Source organism: Bufo bufo, chromosome 3 (genome assembly GCF_905171765.1).
Source record: "Bufo bufo chromosome 3, aBufBuf1.1, whole genome shotgun sequence".
Lineage (NCBI taxonomy): Eukaryota > Metazoa > Chordata > Amphibia > Anura > Bufonidae > Bufo > Bufo bufo.
Genome location: NC_053391.1, coordinates 158,495,626 through 158,508,628, shown reverse-complemented (window position 1 = coordinate 158,508,628; position 13,003 = coordinate 158,495,626). Strand labels below are relative to the sequence as shown.

Here is a 13,003-nt window from a genome sequence, read left to right as displayed (position 1 = left end):
GAAGTAGGGGAGGGAAGGACCCTACAATAAAAAGTGGAGGGTACGGAAAACAATCGTAACAAATAAACATATTACAATTCTTAACAAAAAATAATAAACCATTAGTGGGCATACGTGGATGGGGGAGGTGTCTATCTTGGATGACCACAAGCCCCCATGAGCTCACTATTGTGGTAAAATAAGCATTGCTTTAAGGAACTCTGTATTAAGAAGAGCTTAAAGGACAGCTAAAGGACAGTTGAATTAGGGAGAGAGAACTATAATCGGGAGAGGGTTTAGTCGTAGGAGATTAAGAGAGTGGAGCAGGCCGCCTTCTCTGTCACTGACACTAGATGGTGTTCTTTGACCACATAACTCTGTCTTAGCAATACATACATGTGACTATTACACACTACAATCCTAATCTTTAGTGGCCCAATAACTACAGCTGTAGGGAAGAAAAGTACATTAAGAAAATGGCAGATGTTGGGAAAAGGTAATAAATAGATAGTAGAGATATAGAAACAGTGTAAAATAAAAAAGAGATGAGAAAGAGGGATGAAACAGAGTACTAATTCTTATATGCTTGTCTCACATGGTTGACGGCACCCCATAGTGAAGCATCAAAAAGGCTCGGCAGCCTTGCATATCAAATGAGAATCAGCACCCATGAGTTCTCTTTTCATGTGGCAGCATGGCGAGGGATCCTCCTGGATCTTCGTTGTTTAGTAGTAACGACCTGCCAGGTGTCCTTGTCAGGTAGTGGTGTTAAATCAGACACATTCTGCATCGGGCACCAGTCCGGAATGTCCAGCTCTTGTATTTCCAAGACTTCGCAAATTCTCAATATGTCCGCATGGCTTCTGACAACTTGTTTGCGAAGTGGCGTATTTATCAGAAGTCTGAACGGGTGCAGCCAGCGGTATGTTATCTTCTTCTGATGTAGTACATCCAGGAGCGGTTTGAGGTGTCTTCTTTTCATCAGGGTCATGGGTGATAAGTCCTGAAACAGCGCTACTGTAGATCCCTCAATTTCTGCTGTCTTGTTCGCTCTTGCGGCGGTCATGATCCTCTCCTTCACCGTAAAGTTGGACATGCGGCATATGATGTCCCTGGGGGGATCCTGCAGTCTTGGTAATGGTCGGAGGGCTCTGTGGATCCTGTCCATTTCAAAGAGGTCTGTTTGGCTATCCGGTATAAGGCGGATGAATAACTGAACGACCTAATGTTGCAGGGATTCCTGTGTCATCGACTCCGGTATACCTTTCAGCCTTATGTTGTTGCGGCGACCCCTGTTGTCCTGGTCCTCTACCAGGGAGTACAAATAGTTAATATGGGCTTGCGCATTGTCCAGGTTGTGAGACACTTGACCGCTGAACTCTGTGATGGTGTTCTGCGCAGCTTCTATTTCGTCCACTCTGGAGTTTAATTGTCGCATATATTTCATTATTTCAGAGAGATCCTGCCGTATCGGACCCAGCGCATCATGTAGAAGATCTTTCATAAACGCCCTGGAGAGAGGTAAGTCATCAGCTGGATTAGGTTGTTCCTGCTCACTGTCTCCCTCACCCTCTGAATCTGCGTCCTTGTCTTCCGCGGGGTTCGTGAGGCGCGCCGGCGCCATCTTGGATTCAGACCTCATGTCTGTCCTCCGGACAAATCTGTCCAAATCACTCTGATTTGCCGCAGTTTTCGGCTTCCCCAGTGTTTCTTTAGGCTTCTCCTTGCTGAACTTTCCCATTTTGAAGCTGTGATAATGGCTTAGAGCACTCAGGAGGACTCGATCAGCAACGGAGCTCTTCACACAGCCTGCATCCAGCTCGGCCGCTAGACTCCGCCCCCTGGTGTGAAGAATTTGACTGGCCCTTGACCTCAGCCCAAGAAACACTTTTAGCATGAACTAGAATGGAGAGTGTGACCAAGGACTTCACAACCAACATCAGTGTCTGGCCTCAAAAATGCTCTTCAGGATGAATAGTCAAAAATTCCACAAAAACCTTGCAAAAGAGTGAATAGTGTTTTAGCTGCAAAGGGGGGAGCCAACTTTGTATTAATGCTTATGGATTTAAGATGAGATGTCATAAAAGCTTCTGTAATGCTTATGTAGTGCAATACTTTAACCCATATAGTTTATTTATACCACTACTACATGATGGATGGATAACTTGAAAAAGGTCATAAGCACACACAGCATATCTTTCAGTTCAGATTCCGCAATGTGTTATTAATATATAAATATATATATATATATATATATATATATATATATATATACAGTACAGACCAAAAGTTTGGACACACCTTCTCATTCAAAGAGTTTTCTTTATTTTCATGACTATAAAGGCATCAAAACTATGAATTAACACATGTGGAATTATATACATAACAAACAAGTGTGAAACAACTGAAAATATGTAATATTCTAGGTTCTTCAAAGTAGCCACCTTTTGCTTTGATTACTGCTTTGCACACTCTTGGCATTCTCTTGATGAGCTTCAAGAGGTAGTCCCCTGAAATGGTCTTCCAACAGTCTTGAAGGAGTTCCCAGAGATGCTTAGCACTTGTTGGCCCTTTTGCCTTCACTCTGCGGTCCAGCTCACCCCAAACCATCTCGATTGGGTTCAGGTCCGGTGGCTGTGGAGGCCAGGTCATCTGGCGCAGCACCCCATCACTCTCCTTCATGGTCAAATAGCCCTTACTTTCAAAGTTTTCCCAATTTTTCGGCTGACTGACTGACCGACCTTCATTTCTTAAAGTAATGATGGCCACTCGTTTTTCTTTACTTAGCTGCTTTTTTCTTGCCATAATACAAATTCTAACAGTCTATTCAGTAGGACTATCAGCTGTGTTTCCACCTGACTTCTCCTCAACGCCACTGATGGTCCCAACCCCATTTATAAGGCAAGAAATCCCACTTATTAAACCTGACAGGGCACACCTGTGAAGTGAAAACCATTTCAGGGGACTACCTCTTGAAGCTCATCAAGAGAATGCCAAGAGTGTGCAAAGCAGTAATCAAAGAAAAAGGTGGCTACTTTGAAGAACCTAGAATATGACATATTTTCAGTTGTTTCACACTTGTTTGTTATGTATATAATTCCACATGTGTTAATTCATAGTTTTGATGCCTTCAATGTGAATCTACAATTTTCATAGTCATGAAAATAAAGAAAACTCTTTGAATGAGAAGGTGTGTCCAAACTTTTGGTCTGTACTGTATATATATATACTATTTATATAAAAATACAGTACAACACCTATGAATATAGTTTTAAATAATATCTTAGCCACATTTATGTTTTTTTGCATGTATATTAGGAAACTGCATTAAAGAGGACCTTTCATGGGTCCAGACATTATAAACTAAGTATCAGGATACTATTTTTCCTGGGCGCCGCTCCATTCGCCCGCTGTGGCTCCCATTGTATTATCCCGCCTGGTATGCTAATTAGTAGCATCGGAGCAATGAGGAGGAGACTGAGTCTTTCTCAGTGGGCGTCTCCTTCTCCCCTGGCTGTAGTAAGTTTCTTATTCTCCCTGGCTGTGACGCTCTCCGCTGTGATTGGACAGTGCTTCAACTAAGGGAGGAGAAGACGCCAATGGAGAAAGACTCAGTCTCCTCCTCATTGCTCTGATGCTATTATTTAGCATACCAGGCGGGATAATACAATGGGGGCCACAGCGAGCAAACGGAGCGGCGCCCAGGAAAAATAGTAAGTGCAGTTAGATCGCTGCATTATCCCCTATGTATCCTAAATCTTAGTTTATAATGTCTGGACCCATGAAAGGTCGTCATTTAAGAGCAATTCCTAATGGTATGTATCCATACACTCTGAATGTAGAGTAAGAAAAACAATACATGCATATGAGATGTTATCCTCATCCTGTATTTCTTCCTTTTATATACTGCACCTTCAATGAGATGTATCTTCTGCTCCTTATCTGTTACAAAATGCTTCTTAGATGCTTGCACAACTTTTGCCAGGTCCATAATGGTGACTGTTGACTCCTTATATATAGATACAAGTTGTTTTGCAAGACTCCCTGTACATCCTATAAGAGAAAGGGGTATTTTTAAGTGTAAGTTGGGAACAATAAACTATATATATATATATATATACACACACATATATATATATATATATATATATATACACTCACCTAAAGAATTATTAGGAACACCTGTTCTATTTCTCATTAATGCAATTATCTAGTCAACCAATCACATGGCAGTTTCTTCAATGCATTTAGGGGTGTTGTCCTGGTCAAGACAATCTCCTGAACTCCAAACTGAATGTCAGAATAGGAAAGAAAGGTGATTTAAGCAATTTTGAGCGTGGCTTGGTTGTTGGTGCCAGACGGACCGGTCTGAGTATTTCACAATCTGCTCAGTTACTGGGATTTTCACGCACAACCATTTCTAGGGTTTACAAAGAATGGTGTGAAAAGGGAAAAACATCCAGTATGCGGCAGTCCTGTGGGCAAAAATGCCTTGTGGATGCTAGAGGTCAGAGGAGAATGGGCCGACTGATTCAAGCTGATAGAAGAGCAACGTTGACTGAAATAACCACTCGTTACAACCGAGGTATGCAGCAAAGCATTTGTGAAGCCACAACACGCACAACCTTGAGGTGGATGGGCTACAACAGCAGAAGACCCCACCGGGTACCACTCATCTCCACTACAAATAGGAAAAAGAGGCTACAATTTGCACGAGCTCACCAAAATCGGACTGTTGAAGACTGGAAAAATGTTGCCTGGTCTGATGAGTCTCGATTTCTGTTGAGACATTCAAATGGTAGAGTCCAAATTTGGCGTAAACAGAATGAGAACATGTATCCATCATGCCTTGTTACCACTGTGCAGGCTGGTGGTGGTGGTGTAATGGTGTGGGGAATGTTTTCTGGGCACACTTTAGGCCCTTTAGTGCCAATTGGACATCGTTTAAATGCCACGGGCTAACTGAGCATTGTTTCTGACCATGTCCATCCCTTCATGACCACCATGTACACATCCTCTGATGGCTACTTCCAGCAGGATAATGCACCATGTCACAAAGCTCAAATCATTTCAAATTGGTTTCTTGAACATGACAATGAGTTCATTGTACTAAAATGGCCCCCACAGTCACCAGATCTCAACCCAATAGAGCATCTTTGGGATGTGGTGGAACGGGAGCTTCGTGCCCTGGATGTGCATCCCTCAAATCTCCATCAACTGCAAGATGCTATCCTATCAATATGGGCAAACATTTCTAAAGAATGCTATCAGCACCTTGTGGAATCAATGCCACATAGAATTAAGGCAGTTCTGAAGGCAAAAGGGGGTCCAACACCGTATTAGTATGGTGTTCCTAATAATTCTTTAGGTGAGTGTATATTACTGTTTATAATGGCATTGCAGCTACTAGGATGCAGGTTCATGTTGAAAAGTGGAAGAAAAAATGGACAGCACTCCCAAGCAATACAGAACATTTTCTCGGTCTATAACTACCAGCAGGTCTGGTACATTTTACCAACACATATGCAGTATGGGTAACTGCAATTATTGTTTTATTGTATATATATATATATATATATATATATATATATATGTATATGTATTGTATGGTAACTTTATGTTTTGGTCGTGCACACCAGTAGGAGGTATTGTTGGCAAATGGTTGGAAAGAACTGGGCTAACCACCCTTGCCTCTTGATAAGAGTGGGCTGATCCTGCATCTTGCCAGGAGGGGGAGTTGCTGTCTAGTCTTTGAAGGGAGAGGAAGCATACTGCAGAGCTCCATCTCCTTGTAAATATTCTCCAGAGAGACCGACCAACCAACTGCTAGCCAGACATACTTTGGAGTACAAACTAATTTTTCTGGTGCAATTGATTCTTTTAAGAGAGAAAAAAAAGGTGAAAGAACTTGATATATTTGGCACAAGTAATATCTTTTTTATTTTTGGCAAATTTTAAGCCATTTTTCTGGTGCGACAACACTAGTAAATGCCCCAAAATATGTGCTTGACATTCTGGAAAGTACCCCTAGAGCTTGATAGCTAGGGAGTTTTTATGTTTAGTCAGTGGCCTGACAACCTAGGATTTGTTTTTGTAATAAAACAATAAAAAATATTGATGCCAAACTGGGAAAGCCCTTCACAGAGTGATACTCATGAAGCAGGTGGCAACAAAAATGGGAGTGGCCGTTTGAGAGGCATGGCTTTAATAATAGACTATAATCTCTTATTTAAGGTACAGTGCCATACCAATTCCATTACATAAATACAGTACTAGAACTAATCTAATGACATAAATATGACATCAGAACCAAGCTCAGCACAAACATTCAGCACAAGAATTAAACAGGTTTTCTGGGATTTTAATATTGATGACTTATCCTCAGGAAACTATGCAGGAAACTAGCAAGCTAGAAAAACTATTATTCAGGCACCTTTACACGGGGGATAGTGCCTTAAAACCCCTAGTGAGGTACGCAGAAACCTGGGTGTGCACCTTAAGAGCCAGAGAGAGCACACGTGCGCACCCTACAGGCAGCAGGAGGTGCAGCATATGAAAGAGAAGGCCACAGCCAGGATGGAGTTGAAAAGCAGCATTACTATGATGGCCATGCCCACTGAGAAGAAACAGGCGCATGCCAATGGCTTTTAATCACTGCTGTTATTGAAGTACCCTCCTTCCTTACACCTCCCCTCCTTTGGTCAAGACTGAAGGAGGAATCTTCTAAGAAGGACTGCTGCCTTGATGCTGTCAGCAAGTTCTCACGATCTTTCTTCAGGATAGTGGGAAGAGAAATCCATAGATGCTGAGCATAAACAATGAAAAATGGAGAGTCACCATTAAAATCCTCCAAGATATGAGGTTGACTTTTGCCGATGCAGGTGAGCGTTTGGAGGCTGGACTAAATCCAAAACCTATGCTGAAAATATACTTGAAGCCAGTGGCGGATCCAGAGCCTGGCCTCGGGAGTGGCACGGTCTGTCAGACTGCCACTGGCACCGCCGCAGTTGTCCGCAACCCGTGGGGTGAGGTCCCGTCCCTGTCCCAACTCCCGTGCGGCGCTCCTCTGTTCCAGACTTCCAGTTCCAGGGCCCAGAATTTGGTGGGCGGGCCTAATTAGAACGGCGCCAGCTTGTACCGGCTTGATTCTAGCTGGCAGTAAGATGCATGGGGGGTGGTGGAAGGGACAGGGCGGGCCACCAATGGCGCCACCGCGCCAGTATGTGTGAAGGGGCCCTGAAAAACTTATTAAAAAGGACATTTCATGGGTCAAAACATTGTAAGATAACTATCTGTATATGTAGCACGGCGCCCAGGGATCTCACTGCACTTACTATTATCCCTGGGTGCCGCTCCATTCGCCCGCTGTGGCCCCTTTACCTTCTCCCGCACTGTATGGTAATTGATACTATCGGAAAACCAAGGAGAAGTCTGCCCTGTTTCTCCCTGGGCGTTCCTTCTCCCTGGCTGTAGCGCTGTCCAATCGCAGCGCAGAGCTCACAGCCTGGGAGTTTTTTCTCTCCCTGGCTGTGAGCTCTGCACTGCGATTGGACAGCGCTACAGCCAGGGAGAAAGAACACCAAGGGAGAAACAGGGCAGACTTCTCCCTGGTGTTCCAGTAGTAGCAATTAACATACAGCGCGGGAGAAGGTAACAGGGCCACAGCGGGCGAACGGAGCGGCGCCCACTGTCTCACTATATTCTCGGGGGCGGCGGGGGGCAATTAACCCATTGCTCCCCCCTCCCCCCCCGGATCCACCAGTGCTTGAAGCAGAGATTGATAACTTTCTGAGGAGAGGTGATATTGAATAGCTGGCAAGTGGCAGAGGACGAGAGCCACCACGTGAGACCCCGAGGCACATCCCATTGAGTGCAAGCAACCTAGGCCAGACAAAACTTATGGGGGTGTGCAGTTACCACTTGGGACGCCAGAGCACCAGGCCACATTGGCAGTAGCGAACCACTGCCAAATAATCTATACAGAAGGCAGATAAGTACAATCATAATATACCTGCTTTATTATACACATTCATCAGCAACAAAATATTAGCAGTATATCAGCAACAAAATACTGGTATTATTTTTGCATAATACTGTAACTGCAACATTGGCACCTCTCACGTGTACTCCTCTGAATATGTATCTTTTATACTGTAGACCTCTATGAACAATTTTTCAAATATACAATAATATTATTTCCATTTTCTAAGTACTTACCATCTTTATATACTGGGCAACGATCATGTACTAATACATTTAACAAGACTAATATGGATTAATTTTGGGACTATTTTAAAAATATTTTTTTCATATATATTTTTATTGTTTCTTTTCTATTGGCTTAATTACCTGTATTATCTACAGTACATCTATATTGTTGGGTAATTGCCACTGCTCTATGGGATTATATATATGAGGATCTAGGTGAGTGTGGGAATCCCATAGAGCACAGTCAATTTAACACAAGGGTACTCATGAGCTTATTGCTTCTAATATTTAAAATTTGGGAAATTAGTTTGACTTTATGCATTAATGAATTGTCCTTATCCACGTTTTATTTATCTTACATATTCATGAATTGTTTTATTATTCTTAATATTTTTAATAATAAATATGTGATGTACATTATGAATATATAGATTGAGATTCCTGTATGTAAGTGTCCCTACCAATAGTAACACATTTTTTGTATATAATATTTGGCAGTGGGTAAGCTATTGGTTAGAGGACTTTAATCCATTGGAACCAGACGGGTGAGCCACTGTATAATTTTCTTTTTTCTAAGAGATCTCTAAATGTAGAACTTCCACCTGAAGATCCATGGACACTCTAGCATACAGGGCAGTCCATATAGGGAAAACAAATACAACACCTACAGTACCATAGAATTTCAGTTGCTAAATCCAGATGTGCGCCCCCGGAGATGTGTAGAAATAGAGGCAGCATCCCAAAAAATTAAGAAATTAATGCTTTAATCCAAATGGTAATCCAATACCAGACAATAAATTTTCTGGGATGCTGCCTCTATTTCTACATATCGCCAGGGGCGCACATCTGGATTTTGCACTTTGTTTTCCATTTTTAGCATACAGGATAGAATCGTTTCTGTAAGACGTCACAGACAATACGTCAAAGACATCTAAGGACCTTCCCTGACATAATGTGGGTACGTACCAGATCACTAAAGCATGACACAAGAAATTGCTAGCAGAACTGGAGTCCAGAAAGGCCAGTTCAGTGAACAAGATATTAAAACAGGACAGGACCACAGGAATTGTCAGTTTCAGAGAGAAATCATCTTCACCTAGGGTAGACAACCTCCTATAGACCCTAATCACTGGAGTTTCCTGACTTGAGGGGACAATTTCTGACAAAATGACCGAATTTGCTGATGCATCTGTGCTGGCGCTTCTCATTAGACAGCTTACTTTATCCAGCTGCATGAGCTCTACAGGATGGGATGAGGAAGAAGGAAGCAAAGTTTCTGTAAAGGAGGTACCAGTTGTGGTCTTCTTCTTTCTTGAGCAGATTCTCTGATGCATTTTCTGAAGGGAAGATGTTTGCGAGTAGCCAGTAAAATCAATTCATCCAGGGCAGCTGGAAGGTCCCAACCTGCCAATTCATACTTATTGCGACTTGCCGGACCTTCTCAAAAAGAGGCCACTAATGGAAGATATATACTGGCACCCCCGAAGGGTGGAACAGGCTGAGGTTGCAGAGCTGGTGCTGCAGCTTGAGGACATGAAGCAGAGACAGTTATAGCATCCAGGCGTGCAGAGATTGTGTTCAAATACTGGAGAAGTTGCTGTCACGACCATGGTCATGGTCGTGACTCCTGGCACTGCGTGCAGTCGCCTGCGGTTTGGTTTTGTTCTCAATCACAGGTGAGGGCTGCAGTATGTTGCCTCACGTGTGGTTGCCGCTGGCAACATTATAGTATTGGCAGTATAGCAGCCTGAGCTGTTGCTAGGCAGCTTGCTGTCAAGGGCAGGCGCTTCCACCTGACTATCTGTCTTTGTATGTGTGCACTTTCCCTGTTTGTGGTGCACGAGGTTTATGTATGTGTGCACTGTGACACCTCCCTTCACTTGCGGTTGTCCGCGGCAACGTGTGGTGTTGTGTGCATGTGGTGGCAGTGTCTCAGCCTGCTGGCTGTTCCCCAGGACATGGTTGCCACCCATGCCAATGCCGGTGGTAACAGGTGTAGTGGAATGCTTGTTTGTGCTTTTCCCTTTAAGTGGCTTCACTACACTGTCTTGCCTTGGAAGGGTTAATTCCCTTTCCAGTGTGTGTTTGTGTGGGTGTGGCCACTTGGGCTATTTAGCCTCTGCTGAGACCTGTAGCTGGGGGGTACTCCAGCCTTGTAGTAAGCTGGAGTCATCCTCCTGGTCTCTTATACAGTCTGCCAGTGAGGGCCACCCTTGTGGTCATAAATATTATGTCACAATGTTACTTTATGTGTGTGTGATGTCTATTCTTACTGCAGCTATGGATCTGGGTTCCTGTGTGTTATTGTGTGTGTGCTGTGTCCTTTCTATGTTTGGTGTGGACGTCAGCATTTGAGCACGGGATCCAGTCAGTGTGTCTGTGGCAGGTAGGGGTGGAAGTGGTTTTACTCACCTGCCATATCCATAGGCTGTTTATGTTTCCCCTTCCTTGCAGTTTGGCTAGTTTAGACTCCTGTTCGTCCGTGTCAAGGAGGAACAGGTTCTTACCCAGCTCCTAGTTCAGGGATCCCTTGAGGGCTAGTAGGGACCCGAGGTTCCTGAGTATGAGTCTTCCTACCTTCAGGGTTGGCTCATACAGCTAGGAGTCAGGGTCAGATTTTGGGATGCGTTAGGAGGTGACCTGCTCCCTAATTCTGTTGTCCTGGTCAAGCAGCCTCCATATTCCTTAACATCACATGGATGAGGGTTTCCCCCACTCTCATCCGTGACAGTTGCTTCTATTACTGCATTGGTTAGTCAACTGCTTGGACACGTCCTGTAGATTCAACTTAGGTGGACCTCCTGACGAAGCCATGTGGGTGAAATGCGCGTCAAGGTGTTTTTCTGGTTCACCCATTGTCTTCCTCCCCCGATCATGTCCACAGGTGAGTTTAGAGGTGTTTGGTAATAGTTTTTTATTTTTGAGTTTGATTTTCATTTTAATTTTCATTCCTGCACCTTTCTGTTTGATGGCTATAGAAGTATTATTTACAGAGATGTCAATGATAAAATTCTCTTGACCAGTAAAATATTATAACAATTATTATTACCTCCAAGATCATAGACTGTGTGGAACTCAGAGAGGTCAAAAGCTTGTACAATATCTTTTCCACAAAGATTCCATGTTGAGTCCATAAAATGCAAAAAAGTTGTCATCTCCTCTTCTGATCTAATATTAAACAATCATAAATGAATTAGTTATGTAAAAAAACAAGAACAGCCTCTTATGCCTAAATTTTTAAGAGCCCGCTAACATTACTAAAAACATTTTATGTCATAGAGATATACCAAACGTTTTAATCAGTGGGGGTTTGAGTACTGAGACACCCACCAATCCTAAAATGTTTTAATTCTATCCTCAGTAGGGGGATAGTATGCACACTTCTCTCCACTTATGTTCTAGTGATCGCTGGTGGTCTGAAAATGTAGACCACAGCTGATCTAAACTTTTGATATGTTTCTATGACATTTCAAAAGTTTTTGGAAAAGTTAGCAACCGTTTATACAACTAGCAAATCGGTAATTGTGCAGGTGTCTATGCACAGTTTTCATTTTATTTCCTTTATTGGTTGCTAATTTGATTTGGTACATATTTTATGTCCACCCCTGAGTTTCTATGACCGAAAGTTGTGATTTCGTAGTTGTTTACTTTACGTTAACATATTTTTAATATCACAGTAAGGCCTCATGCACACGAACATACTTTCTTTCCGTGTCCGTTCTGATTTCTTTGCGGACAGTATGCGTTCCGCAAAAAAATAGAACATGTCCTATTATTGTCTGCATTATGGACAAGGATAGGACTGTTCTATTAGGGGCCAGCTGTTCCGTTCCGCACAATACGGAATGCACACGGATGTCATTTGTATTTTTTGCGGATCCGTTTTTATCGGAACTGCAAAATACATACGGTCATCTGCATGAGGCCTAAGTATGTGGTTACATTTTGCACTTAAAGGGGTTGTCCAGGTTCAGAGCTGAACCCGAACATTCCCATATTTTCACCCAGGCAGCCCCCCTGACAAGAGCATAAGAGCATTTCCTGCTACGATGCTATCCTTTGTCCTGCACTGAATCGCGCAGGGCAAAGGCTTTTTCAGGAGATCTGCTGGCATATCGGGCTCTCCTTTGAGGCTTCCGTCCAGCAGTGAGCCCGGTGATGTCACTGTCATAGACGTTCCCATGGCAGGTACCAGGAGATCGGAGAGACCAGCAACTCGTGGGTTAAATTGACAAGTTCACTGTGGATCTTATTGTGTCTGTGTTTTGGTGAATGTCACACCCTTTGCTTCAGGTGTTGCTTGTTGGTAAACTACAGTAGGTGAACCCGATTTTGTGTCAATCTCGCCGTATTTCTCGGCGAGATTGAGCACATACGAGCCCCATCGCGGGAGCCAGCGCCGAGCTGGCTTGCCGCGATGGAGAGCAAGCGCGTCATAGAAGAGACGGGAGATCCGACTTGGATTCCCGCCAATTCTACACGTGTGCGGCGTTTGTTATGAATCCTGAGGGGGAAGTCCCCGCCGGATTTTAAATAAAAATCCGGCCTGGGTCCCGCCCTCAGGAGCATACCGGGCCCTTAGGTCTGTTATGGGTTGTAAGGAGAGCCCCCCCTACGCCGAAAAAAACGGCGTAGGGGGTCCCCCTACAATCCATACCAGACCCGTATCCAAAGCACGCTACCCGGCCAGCCAGGAAGGGAGTGGGGACGAGCGAGCGCCCCCCCCCCCTCCTGAGCCGTACCAGGCTGCATGCCCTCAACATGGGGGGTTGGGTGCTCTGGGGCAGGGGGCGCACTGCGGCCCCCCCACCTCAGA

General features: G+C 43.9%; 1 protein-coding gene across 1 annotated transcript in view; it reads right to left on the bottom strand.

Annotated features, from left to right (window-relative positions):
- LOC120994864 (acetylserotonin O-methyltransferase-like) overlaps window positions 1-13,003 on the bottom strand; it is a 193,832-nt gene that overhangs the window by 77,253 nt on the left and 103,576 nt on the right. The window contains exons 5-6 of the mRNA XM_040423731.1: window positions 11,237-11,355; window positions 3,892-4,032 (exon numbers count right to left, since the gene is read on the bottom strand). Of these exons, the coding sequence (XP_040279665.1) occupies window positions 3,892-4,032; window positions 11,237-11,355 (260 nt within the window). The remainder of the gene's footprint in view (window positions 1-3,891; window positions 4,033-11,236; window positions 11,356-13,003) is intronic.